We start from the raw sequence: 13,501 nt of genomic DNA, 5'->3' as shown, positions 1-13,501 counted from the left end.
AGATTTCAGTAAACTGTAGTTCAGTTCACAAGATGAGTGAACTGGAATTTTTGCAAACTTAGCTGTTTTATTATTGTAAAATTAAAAAACAGAAAAGGTTTTTATACTAGAAGACCTTACGTTAACCGTCACAAAGATATTGCATGTAGAAATTTCAACATATGCCATCTAATATCCCCCAGGCTTAATCTAATGTAAATGACTCTTCTAAGCTTCCATTCACAACCGACACCAGGTCGACTGTTTTGGAGTAATATGTCCCATTAGGCTTCTGCTCAAGCCTGTTTGTGGAAACAATCAAACCGTTTAGGGTGATTGAAATTTCATCAACTCATGGGTTTCGTCTTATATTGAATTTTCCACTCCATCGCGATTTTAACATTAATTCGCCAAGATTGGTGGTTTGCGCGTTGCTGATGCTTGTTAGAAGAGCGCCCCAGGGAGACAAGCGAAAGGTTTTACACTAATTGCTTGGCAGCTAAAAAATAGATCATCGTGAATAGGCATTTACTCCCGAGAGCTTAGTTGAAATTACGAGCTTCTGAGAGCTTAGTTGGAATTACCCACGAACAGTCTACTGGCAATAATTTCGCAGAGGTAAACTGAGTATCAGGTTCAGCGTGAGTAAGATTACGGTCTCAAACGTCGGTCTTTTTGTAGTTCCAGGAGGAAGCTAGCAGCTGTTTTTTACGTGAACATTCAAGTTAAATGTGAGAGTAAACGAAAATGCGACAAAAGTTTTTCTTAGCATTTTTATCCTAACCTTCAAATATCATGAATGAAGAAGCGCGTTTTTTACTCAAAATAATTAGTCTAATCTGAATGTGAAGGGCTTCTAAATTTGCGTGGTGAAGCAAAAAGTAAATAATTAACCAGACCAGATGGTGGTAACCCAAAACGACTTTCGAAACCAAAGCCAATTGGGTCACCAGTTCAACTAACGGAGATGTCAAGTGACCGTTTCATGTTGAGGAATGACTGAGCAAATGAACCCAGTGGTAAAAGAAAAACTAAATTTGGTTCGTTATGGTAAACCGCCCCAGGTTTTGGGCAGTAAAGAGAGATAATTTGGGAAATAAATAGTCCCGTAGGGAAAAAAACGATGAAAACTGCTGATGGTCGACAGGAACCACCTGGTTTGTTCAATACCATAAACATCTTAGTGGTTTAGTTATCTCAATTGGATAAGCATCGTACGCGATGAATGAGTTTTTTTTTTATAGAGGGGGGGATATATATATATATATATATATATATATATATATATATATATATATATATATATATATATATATATATATATATATATATATATATATATATATATATATATATATATATATATATATATGTACGCTTTTTTCTATATTATTGAATGTTATTAGCTTTCGCAGATAAGTTATTGTAATTGTAGGAAAATTATTAAACCTACTTGTCAAGGGACAAAAAAGGAATAAAACGAAACTTAAAATAAACTTAAAATAAACTTAAAACTATCTTACTGACTATAAAGTGAGCTAATCGTTGCAATTGAGGATTGCAACGATTTTTGTCGGAATTTGTTGATAATTTGGCTTGACATATTTTCTAATTTATCTACATTAGTGAGCCTATGTAGCTCATTTGTGCTAAACCAGGGAGGACGCTTTAAAATCATTTTCAAAAGTTTATTCTGAATCCTTTGAAGTGTCTTCTTCCTGGTTGCACAACAGCTTGTCCAGATGGGAACTGCATATAACATTGCTGACCTGAAAATTTGTTTGTAAATTAACAGTTTATTCTTGAGACAAAGTCTAGAATTCTTGTTGATAAGAGGATATATATATATATACATTTTATATATTTATTGCACTTTGTTTGGATATTCTCAATGTGCTCCTTGAAAGTAAGATTCTTATCATAAATTAGCCCTAAGTATTAAACTTGATCAGACCAATTTAAGACCACACCGTTCATCTTAATAACGTGGTTATGGGTGGGTTTGAGAAATGAAACTCTTGGCTTATGAGGAAAAATAATCAACTGTGTTTTAGAAGCATTAGGGGAAATCTTCCATTTCTGCAAGTATGAAGAAAATATATCTAAACTTTTTTGTAGCCGACTGCATATAACACGAAGGCTTTTTCCTTTTGCGGAAATGTTTGTATCGTCACAAAACAGAGATTTTTCACAACCTGGTGGTAAATCAGGAAGATCAGAAGTAAAAATGTTATATAAGATTGGGCCCAAGATACTCCCCTGAGGCACACCTGCTCTAACAGGCAATCTATTAGATTTACCATTTAGATAGTTAACCTGAAGAGTGCGGTCAGTAAAATAACTTTGTATCATTTTTGTGAGGTAAAGCGGAAAACTGAAATTTGCCATTTTAGCTATTAAACCTTTATGCCAAACACTGTCGAATGCCTTTTCTATGTCTAGAAGAGCAGCTCCAGTCGAATAGCCTTCAGATTTATTTCTTTTTTCGCTTATTTTCCGTCGGTCTAGTTCCGCCACTGTTGTGGCCAATCACCGACGCCCAGGGAGGCGACTCCACACCCAGGACCCTAACTCACGACCCGTTTATTAACGGACCGGCGCCAACGGCTTTACTTCCTCATGCGATGGAAGGCGTGATCCCAGAGATTTTTCGCCTCAGAAAATCTCCCGGTGTCGGCTAGGATTTAATCTAGACCAGTTGGGTTGGTTGTGAGTGGATCACGCCACCTCACAACCATCGACACCTATGTCGGCGGTGGGATACGAGCCCAGGCGTCGAGCGTGGTTGGCGGAGACGTTACCAACCACACTAGGCCCCCGCTCATTCAGATTTATTAGTTCGAATCATATTTGTTACTCTAAGTAACTGATGAGTAGTGGAATGCCCATGGCGAAAACCAAACTGTTCGTTTGCAAAAATTGAGTTCTCATTAATATGTGTTATCATTCTATTAGGAATTATTCTTTCAAAAAGTTCGCTAATAGAGGAAAGTAAACTAATTGGTCGATAACTTGATGCCTCAGCTGGATTCTTTCCGGGTTTTAAAATTGGAGTGAATTTGGCATTTTTCCATTTCGTAGGAAAATGTGCTAGTGCAAAGCATCTGTTAAAAATTTTTACCAAGAAATTTAAAGAGTTTTCGGGAAGTCTTTTGATGAGGATATAGAAAATCCCATCATCTCCTGGTACTTTCATGTTTTTGAATTTGTTGAGAATAGTTCGCACCTCATTCAAGTTTGTTTCCAATACCTCTTCGGGAAGAAATTCTTGGGTGGTGATCTGATCATACTTTTGGTTTACTTCATTTTCAATAGGACTTACTACGTTCAAATTGGAGTTATGAACACTCTCAAACTGCTGAGCAAGTTTTTGAGATTTTTGTTCATTCGTTAGAAAAATGCAATCACCATCTTTAAGGACTGGAATGGGCTTCGAAGGTTTCTTAAGAACCTTCGAAAGCTTCCAGAAAGGTTTTGAATAAGGTTTTAGTTGTTCAACTTCTCTCATGAAATTCTCATTTCGCAAGAGAGTGAATCTATGTTTAATTTCCTTTTGTAATTCTTGAAAAATAATTTTCAAAGCAGGATCACGAGATCTTTGGTATTGTCGTCTCCGTATGAAGTTGAAGTTCACTGTCAATAATTGGTGCATTAAATTTCACTCGAGCCTTAGGAACTGATAAATTCCGGGCATTGAGAATTAAGCTACTAAAATTATCTAATGCTCTGTCAATGTCAGCACTGTTTTGTAAAATAATATCATTATTCAAATTTTCTTCGATCGTAGAACAATATCTATCCCAATTAGTCTTGTGATAATTTAACACAGATCTAGTGGGATTTAAAATAGTTTCATGAGAAATAGAAAATGTTATGGGAAGATGATCAGAATCAAAGTCAGCATGAGTTAATAAATCACTGCATGAATGACTTTGATTTGTTAGTACGAAATCAATTGTATATGGATTCCTAATAGAAGAATAACATGTAGGACCATTTGGAAATAAAACTGAATAAAATCCAGCCGAGCAATCATTAAAAAATATTTTTCCATTGGAATTGAAATAATTTTTTCGCTCAGCAGTGCATTGAAAAGGCAAATACACTGCGGCTATAAATAAAATGCCAATACTTGTTTCAATTTCAATTCCCAAACTCTCGATAACTTAGGTTTCAAGATGGGGTAAAACACGATGTTTTATTCGACGGTGGATAACTATTGCAACTCCACCACCGGCAACATCAATTCTATCAAACCTATGAACTATATAATTTGGGTTCTTTTTCAGTTTAATATTTGGCTTTAAAAGCGTTTCAGTCACAACTGCAATATGCACATCGTGGACTGTTAAAAAATTGAAAAATTCATCCTCTTTCGCTTTCAAAGAGCGAGCATTCCAATTTAGAAAGTTAAAAATTTACAGCATTATTTAAAATCATTGCTGAATTTCAATTTCATAACAATATTAGTTGTAAATTTTATACCTTCTTGAACAGCCTCGTACATCGAGTTACAGTTCAACAAAACGGACATTAGCTGCAGCATGGATTGTTGTAGGTATTCAATCTTTTCTGGAGTTGGACTACCTAAATCAATACTGGCTGACTTTTCAGCACCAAACACGAATGGTTTGTTACTGTTTGAATTCGAGATATTACCTGTAAGGACACTGGCATATGAACAGCCTGGTGTTGCCTGAACAGGATTTTTTGTCTGAAATTTGTTAGCTGAATTTAAATTATTACCTACAGCCACACCTGCTAATGAAAGTGCTGGTGATGCCTGAACAGTATTGAATGTCTTTTGTATACCCACATTGACAACAGGTTGCTTAGAATTCCTACGTTGTCTGGAAGCAATAATTTTTGACCTTACAGGACAATTAAAGAAATTAGATTTGTGATTTCCCCCACAATTTACTCATTTGAAACTATTGGTGGTCTCTTTCACGGGGCAGATATCTTTCGTGTGACTAGTGTCACCACAAATCATACATTTTGCTGCCATATGGCAGTTTCGAGTTCCATGACCATAGGCTTGACAATTCCGACATTGCGTAAGATTATGGATTCCTCCATGTTTCTTGAAATTTTCCCACTTTATTCGCACGTTGAATAAAACACGTGCTTTTTCCAAACATTTTAAATTAAGTACTTTGGTACGATCAAAATGTACTAAGTAATTTTCCTGGTATATTCCAGTTTGAAAAATTTTGGCATTTGCCTTTCGTTTCATCAAAATTACTTGGTTCTGGGCAAAACCAAGTGATTCTGACAAACATTCTTTAATTTCCTCAATAGTTTGGTCATTTGAAAGACCTTTCAAAACAGCCTTAAACGGTCTCTCGTTTTTGGCATCAAAAGAATAAAATTTATACATCTTTTCAGTCAAATACTGTAAAAGATGTTTATGGCCATCAGAAGATTCGGCCAAAACACGAATTTCGCCTTGGCGGCCAATTTGAAAATTAACTTTCACATCCGACAGAAATGATGAAAGTTCTGATCGAAATGCTTTTAAATTTGCTACAAATACCACAATAGGTGGAACTTTAATCTTCTTCATAACGGCTTTATGCTCAGTATGAGAAGTTTGAACCCAACGGAAGAAAGAATATCATACCTGTTAGTCGAAATTTCAGTGTCACTTGGAGGAGATGCCTCACGTTTCCTTGAAGCCGCATCAAAGCGGGCTTTTTTATTTTTTCCAGGCATAACTGGAAAACTTCACTACACTATAGAATTTAAATAGAAATATCTCAAACCAAATTTAATCACTAATCACTCGTTAACGTTAAAAACAAATTTATTACTTTGCGTTTCAACAGGTAGTCTTTTAAAAAGACTGCCTGTTGGAAGCGAAAAACAAAATTTCAATATCTCTCGGTAGTCTAAGACTTAGCCTCGAACTGTTGGTAAAATGCGACCGTACTGGACAGTTCAAGTCGATCTGCGCAATGAATGAGTAAAAATTAATACCGCACGGTGGTTCATTTCAGAAAAACAAAATCCACAGACATTATACTGGAATATAACGACACGACACGAAAGGTGTTCATCTAAAATATTCGGACAAGAAAGCAATCGAACTAGTTAAACCGCTCGACAGTGTAATCAGGTCGGCATAATCAAGTATAATTAATCTTTTTTATCGTTGAAATTACCAACGCAACTGCATCTGTAAGCAAAGGTGAAGTGGAAATGAGAAAATACATTCACAGTGTATTTTCATTCTGAGGCGGCTGATAAGAAGCTTCGAGAATAAACTGTTGACAAATGTGGGTGGCCAGACTAACCGAGGCCTGACTTTGTTGTTAATGGTTTTCGCATGACGAAGGCTTAAGGGCTGCAAGTTCCGCGTCAGGCAGGTGCGATGTGAGGATGAATGATGGTCCGGGATTGTTCAGTGGTATACCATCCTGTTCACACTAGAGCTATTAATCAACGTGTTCGAGGAAAAGGATACTCGGAATGTGTAGACTGTACTGGGTTTGTTGGATGATACAGAATTCTCTAGTGTAGCATGAATCGATTATGCTGAGAGTGTTCTGAAAAATAATGAATTGTATATTTGTAGAATTTTAATATGATACGATGGTAGAATTAAAAAACCATCCCTATCTTTTGTCCCGTAAATGAATGGTTGATAAAAGAAATTCACTAGTCACGGTTGTTGTTGAATTAATCCCGAGAATCATGCATCTGAAAAGTTTTGGTCAATTGGCTAGAAAACTCTATTCGAAAAAGAAATCAAAGTCAACAGTTCATTCTTTTCTATTCAGTGTGACTGAAATTTCACGAGCATTCAGTATTTGCTCGGCAAAATATATTCAAACACGAGTGCTCTTTAAAAATAATGTCTTATTCATTGTGTGAAAATTAATAAAGACAAATGAACAAACTATACCATGTTATCTATTTCCCTGTCAAATTTAAATTCTCCAATTTAGATTTTAAAGCCAAACTACATCGATGGCTATTGTTTGCTGTATACACCGCCGCCAAGTTTATAGCAAAACTTTCTACGCAAAAACAGGTCAAACAATTTTTGTCCGCAGCCACAATTTCTCGTGCACGAGAAATCAGAAGATGGTGTCTCCCTACACCCGAATGGAATTTCGATATTGTAAAACATGATCTTTTAGAGCGTTACTGTCGTCGTACCAGAACATAACGTGCCCGGTTCGAATACTATGAAATAGTCTGTGCTATAGTGCACTTACATACTGCTGACTGTTACTGCAATTGGTATAGTGATGCAGCGATGCAAGAAACCACGTGAATCGCAAGGGAGCACTGTTGCTGTATTCTGGTTTGCATTTATTAGAAAAAAATGATATCCTCTGAATGGCATGGAATGGAGCGCACCATGTTTGCCGATGGCATGCGAGAGGAACAGAAAATTTAATGGTTCAGGAAAAGGGTGGCGAGTAAATATATCGTAAAACAAGCGCCGCGAGGGTTGACATACAGTAATCACAGTTAGTACCCGAGTTGAGCTTGTTCCTTGGTGCATTTTAAGATCCTTTGAATCCAAATGGGTCATCTGGGAAATGATTGAATTGATATTTCTGGAAATTTGTGACGGATTGTGACGATATTTCGGTCAAGGAGTTGATTGCGTCTTAATTGAAAACACTGAGGGTGGAGGCGATCACTGCTAGCAAAAAAAACTATTCTGAACAGAAGAGAACAGTTTTTTATTTGGCTTGCACTCTCAGACCGTCACTTTTTAGCAAAGATATAAGTATAATAGTTCAAATAGTTGTTATAGACACAATAAACATAAAAATAGGAATTGAGGGAGTAAACTTACCTAGCGATTGACGATCATCTGAAACGATGAAAATTAAGGTAAGTTATTCACATTTTAGCTTATACAACATATATCATTCTATTTGTGGCATTCACATCGACTATTCGTGATATTCCGTATTTCATGTATTCAAATCCTTTTTTTCTCGCTAGTTCCGATCTGAATCTTCTGGATGTTGACCACTAGTTGTTGAAATTTGTATTGCCACTTAAAAATCAGTTTTTTCGGTGAATACACGAAACGATTGCATGAAAACTGTTAGGCTGTTTATTTCTTATTTTTACAATTGAGTAAACTTTCATTTCAAGTCTTATGCACCCCTTGTTCATGTTTACCTTTTTCCTAAAAAGGTTTATCAATCACTGGCAAAACCGAAGTTCTAAAAGTGCTTCAACTAAATTTCATATGCCACTCGATTCAGTTCGAAGAATGAAGATTTAAAGTTATAATTTTAAGGATTATTCAAATTATTTGGATAGTGACAGCATACTTTCTACAATAAATTACTAGAAGTACCTTCCAAATGCAATGAAAATCATCAAAATTAGACGTTTCTGTCGAAAGTAATACTTAACAAACCGTCGAAAAAAAAAACAAAATTACTCTTTGTTTGAATGCATCTGGATATGTAAGTGTGGGTATGTATGTTTGTATGTGTGAGTAAGTATGTGGGTATGAGCGCGTACGTATGTTCGTTTGCGTGAGCGAATGTTCACATAAGTATGTAAGTATTTTTTTTTTTGAGTATCCATGTATTTTCTTGAGCTAATGTACACCCAAAATAAATTGAGAAGAAAGAGCAACTTCCTATTATTTTTCGTGTCGTATGACCACACATTAGAAAAAATGTAGCATGATAAAGGTAACAAAATTAAGGACAGGTACGCGCTTGTTTATTTTTTCCCGGGGAACATACAACTAAGAACCGCAAAGCATGTTTTAAAGAAACTTCACACGTTGCATTTGTATTGGTGCAATATTCAAGTTCATTTTAAAGTACTTCACCTACACATATGCAGAATCTCTTACGTTGCGTCTCAGCCTCAATTGTTATAATGTGAACCTCCATTGTTTTGTTTGCTAGCCTACTTCACTGTTCCCCGCTTGGAAATGGAACGGTATTGCCACAGACAAATAGACGATTTCTTCGTCCAAAAAAATACGATTATTTTGAAATTTTGATGATGCTGGTGTCGGTAAAACCAAACGTGCACACTCATTGGCAAAGACAAAAACCGTCAGTAATGCCGCTGTGGTCGCTAAAAGCTATACAGATTGCGAAATCATTAAAGGCTAATATAGAATACCTAGATTTGCACGAGTTCTGTACTCTTGAACTGGTCCAAATCAGTCTTTTTCGCGACTAACGCGAAGAAGCTTAGGAAGAAACAAATCCAAAGAAGGAAAAAAATGAAATATTTGCAAAATTTCAAATTCGTTTGATTTCCATAAAGCGACGAGTCAGTGTTTTCAACATGGCTTGCATCCGATTGCGAGAAAACAAATACATATGAAGGCTTTGAAATCACTAAGATTTGCATCATACATGATGAAGAAAAAGATACATCTGGCAGCTCTTGCCATATTTTTTCTGGTTCGACGAACAAACTAATACACGTACACGGATGAATTGGAAGTGGGAGAAATTACTAACTTGCAAAATATACGACAATATGTGTTAATAATAGTATGTGTTGTTATTTGACTAGAGATGAACTTTAATGCTTTTTAAGTAACAAATTTGTTACAAAAGGGATAATTTTTCGTTATTTATTTTAAAGCACTTGTTAAACTCGTGAGTGAACGTTATTGATTTTAAAGTACTTGTTAAACTTGTGGGTGAACGTATATTTGTATGTGGGCATATGTTAATATATGCCTATGAATGTTCGTGACTGCGCCTGCGATCTATTTTTTTAATGTTAGTATTCTGCATTGCATTGTATACATGGAAAAAATTTTACCTTCAAATTTCGGTTAGCAGTATGGTTTGAAAGTTTTTTCTTCTCGGAAGAAATCTTCATGCAAAATTTTAGCTTAAATCGGGACTAAGGACTGTGAAAACTCAAACTGCTCAAAGTGTTACTTTTTTGACCGATGGAAAAATGCCGAAATAGAATAAAAAAAATGTCTCGAAAAAATTATTCTGAAAGAAAAACTTCCTGGGAAAGTCCCGTGTGGATGCGGTATATTTTTCCAAGTCATATTTTAAGTTCGCTTATTTTTCGCTTCGCCAGCAGCAAACACTGCCTTCAATGAAAGTCTTCCAGTTTAAAAACTTCCTGACTCCTAAAAAGTCGATTCTGTTAAGATATTTTCTAAGAGCCAGCACCATATCTCGACGATACATGCATTTCCAAGACATTTGGCATAAAATTAAATTTAATATCGGAAATTTAATGTTTTTTTTTTTATTGAGGCACGTCTTCCGGAAGTCCGATTACAAAGGCTATTGTCAAGACCTTTACCAGAGACTTGTTATAGGTATGTGCGGAGAAAAAAAGACACCCGCAATCAAATCGGTTACTAGATTGATTTTAATAAACAAATTCTACTTAAACCTAACCTTCTCAAACCCTAGAGAGAAACGATTTTTCTCCCTGTTGTTCTCCAGCTTTTAAATTATTGGCTTCGTTTCTGTCACCTATAGTTACCAAGAAAGGAAACTAATCGCCTACTTTTTTCGCTACCATGCGACCGTCGATGTCTGTCTCACGGGAAACAAGGTGTCTAACATCAACAGTGTATCCCGGTGAAGGAGTATCAAGAAAACACACTATTTCAGACTACGCAACAGAAGACTGCTTCGAATGTCTGTCTGTTGGAATTGAATTTTGTGATTACACCTGGTTCTGGGGAAGAGGCAGTTGCACTAATGAGCTAGAATTTTCATGGGAACTTTTTTCGACAAGATCAAACCTTTGATACCTACCGCTAAACGAAATTCAAAAAGTCGATTTACATTGGCATCCTACTGTTTGTCATGCGATAAACAACAATTCAAATGTTGTTCTCGAATTGACCATTAACTAAACTACGCAACAGTTTATTCAAACATCACGCGCGTTGCACGGAAAGCGGTATCGCTAGATAGCAAGAAAACACTTTATCAACGCAACTCGTCTTGAGAGTGAGTAATGTGAGCGCGCGAAACCACTGTTTTTCTAATCCCGTTTTGCTACATAACAGTCATTAATTTAGGTTACTCTCTCCTCCATCTTTCAAGTTTCAAGTTTTCACACAAAAAAGACGGAAAAATTTAATTTCTTAGTGTTCAGTTTGATTTTTCGTTGAGAAAGTATTTTTCTCGGTGTATTCTTTTGCAAAGCTTTATTAGTTTCTTCACAAGTCATTTTTGGACAGTTACTTTTTTCAATCAAAGCTATCTGAGCTTCAATGCTTTCATTGATGTGTGTGCTAAACTACATACGCCCTTCTAGAAAATAACTTTTAAGTCTGAAACATTTATCTATCCGCGAAAAATATTCATTACCCCAATTGCGTGTGCATTTCATTCACATTAGAGCCACTTGAATTTGATGGATCGGTCATTTGGCCAGGATTTAATCTGCTATGAAAGCTTTGACGGGCTAACACGAAAATTCAATCAGCTGTCAGCCGAAAAATAATTGATTTCAATTTAATCGAAACTTATTTCATCCGACCAGTACGTGAAGCATTTTCATCCAGTTATTTGCAACGGAAAAGATCATTAATCCAGCGTCAACTCAGAGCGGCTGCTTTTGGGCTGAAAATTTAAACTAAATTAATTTCAGTTTAATTCAGCGTTATGCATTTTGTGGCTAGGAAACTAAATTAAAAAGCTGGAGGACAACACGTTCGGCCGGTTCTGAAAGACTCACAGCAACCATGAATGATTATCTTCGTACTTATTCTTTTCAATTTCTTCTCTCAAGTTTTGCATTAGTTTTTGGCACCAGAAGCAGCGAAAAAACTCCGCCTTCGTTAAAACAGCGTCGATTGGGTAAAGATAGAGCAGGAGTTAGAGAGAGAGAGGAATCTTCACGTAGGACCCAAAATCGCACGTTTTGACATCGGGCAGGGCCGCCTGATGTTTCTTTTCCTTTTTTTTTTTGAGTTATGACGAAGGGTGGGGGCACACAGTCGCTTGGTTGCACTTGAATAAAATTTAATTTGCGAAAATGGGATCCTCCGCTGTAGTTGCGGCGTCTGTCTCGCTCACTCCTGGCCGAGAATCGGACAAACTAGTCCGTACGATAGAACTGCAAATTAGTTGGCTTGATGGTGGTTGTTTTCGGGTCGAGTGTTCCGTAAACAGCTAGTAAATTAGACTTTAATTTTGCGATTTACTCGGTCTGTTTAAGAATGCTATGCTGTCAATCTACGTTTTTGATGTTTCGTAATTTTTGCGAGTTTTGTACACTAGCATACCTATATCAGCTGGGGATAGGAATTTTGAATTATATTATCGCACAACCGGCAACAGCTGAAATAGCTTTCTGCTGAGCAGAACAACTGTGATTCGGATTTTATTTAAAACGCAGCAATGAAGAGAATAGGAAAATATTTGCGAAGTATATAATGATATCTAGAGTCTGTATCGGAATTACAAAAATCTTTCTCCTAAGCGTTTATCGGTTGATTTAGGTGGCGCAGAAATCAATCGGACAAATAACCGACACAAGAAAAAAAAAACATAAACAAAAACAAGCCGTTGCATCACCGCCGATATTCATCGAGGTGACTTTGCCGTAGTCCAGTGGAGCGATCGACGCAACACGACTTGATCGCTGCGAAACGGATGCGGTGGCGAAATGCGCGCGAACAAGACTGACATTTTTACGCCGCCAGTAAAGGCATCAGATATCAGAACACACCAGAGAGACAACTCGAACATCTGGAGCAGTAAATCGCACTGACTGCAGTATGTGCAATATGCGATTGCATAAGCGGCAAACTCGTTGCGCGCACCGAATGGCGGTGGGAAATATTTAGTTTCTCTTTGCTTCGTGGCCCGGGGTCTAACTCAGCAGCTTATGGCCCGCGTACGTTGGATAAGTTTAGCGAATCGGATCAAGATTTTATTTCTAGAGAAAGCAAACCAGCGGATGGAAACTGATGCCATTTTCAATTGCCGTTGGCGTACGGTTCATAAGTTTAGCATTGTTGAAATCTGGCACAGCTTTGCGTACTTTGACTAGTATTCGAACTAATTTTGTTTACGACTGGCCAGGCGGATTTTCGAAGCCCGTATTTAAACTAACTTTCTGAGCTCCTTTTTATTTTTGCTGCCTTTCTGCGAACTTGTAACTTAGAACGTAGCAAGAAGAAAATATTCAGTGGAATGCTATAAGAACTCTAAAAGTTTTCTCTACACACGACGAATAATGGTCAATCTCCAAACTTCACTACTATTGTATTACATTCCAGATAGAGGACGTACTCTCGGTGAGGAGATCCAGCATAAGCAAATATAAAAGCTCACATAGTGCGTCTCCACCTTACACAACTTGCTCCATCCGCCCATTCAATTAGACTTCGATACCGCCTGTACTAGAAGATACTTCTAAGGATTATGCTAAACCTTTTGTTCAATTCTTCCTTTTTTATTCCCTTTCACGTGAACAAAGTTTTGTTTGTCAAACTCTTTCCACCCCGAACTGCTCCAATTCTGAGAAGATATTAGCCCTAATGCTTCCAATACATTATGAAATAGATTCAACA

The 13,501-nt window shown here is 36.8% G+C and overlaps 2 protein-coding genes across 7 annotated transcripts in view; one reads left to right on the top strand and one right to left on the bottom strand.

Annotated features, from left to right (window-relative positions):
• Window positions 1-13,501, bottom strand: part of LOC129725205 (heterogeneous nuclear ribonucleoprotein L) — a 314,819-nt gene that overhangs the window by 35,875 nt on the left and 265,443 nt on the right. For 4 of the 6 annotated variants that reach the window (XM_055680749.1, XM_055680751.1, XM_055680748.1 and 1 more), the window contains one exon: window positions 7,796-7,813. The exons of the other annotated variants lie outside the window; for them this stretch is intronic. In XM_055680749.1, the coding sequence (XP_055536724.1) occupies window positions 7,796-7,813 (18 nt within the window). The remainder of the gene's footprint in view (window positions 1-7,795; window positions 7,814-13,501) is intronic. 6 annotated transcript variants of the gene reach the window in all.
• Window positions 1-13,501, top strand: part of LOC129725212 (nuclear inhibitor of protein phosphatase 1) — a 489,093-nt gene that overhangs the window by 358,051 nt on the left and 117,541 nt on the right. The gene's annotated exons all lie outside the window — the stretch shown is intronic.

Source organism: Wyeomyia smithii, chromosome 2 (assembly GCF_029784165.1).
Source record: "Wyeomyia smithii strain HCP4-BCI-WySm-NY-G18 chromosome 2, ASM2978416v1, whole genome shotgun sequence".
NCBI classification, from domain to species: domain Eukaryota; kingdom Metazoa; phylum Arthropoda; class Insecta; order Diptera; family Culicidae; genus Wyeomyia; species Wyeomyia smithii.
The sequence above is the reverse complement of the archived record's forward strand: the minus strand, read 5'-3'. Positions and strand labels throughout refer to the sequence as shown.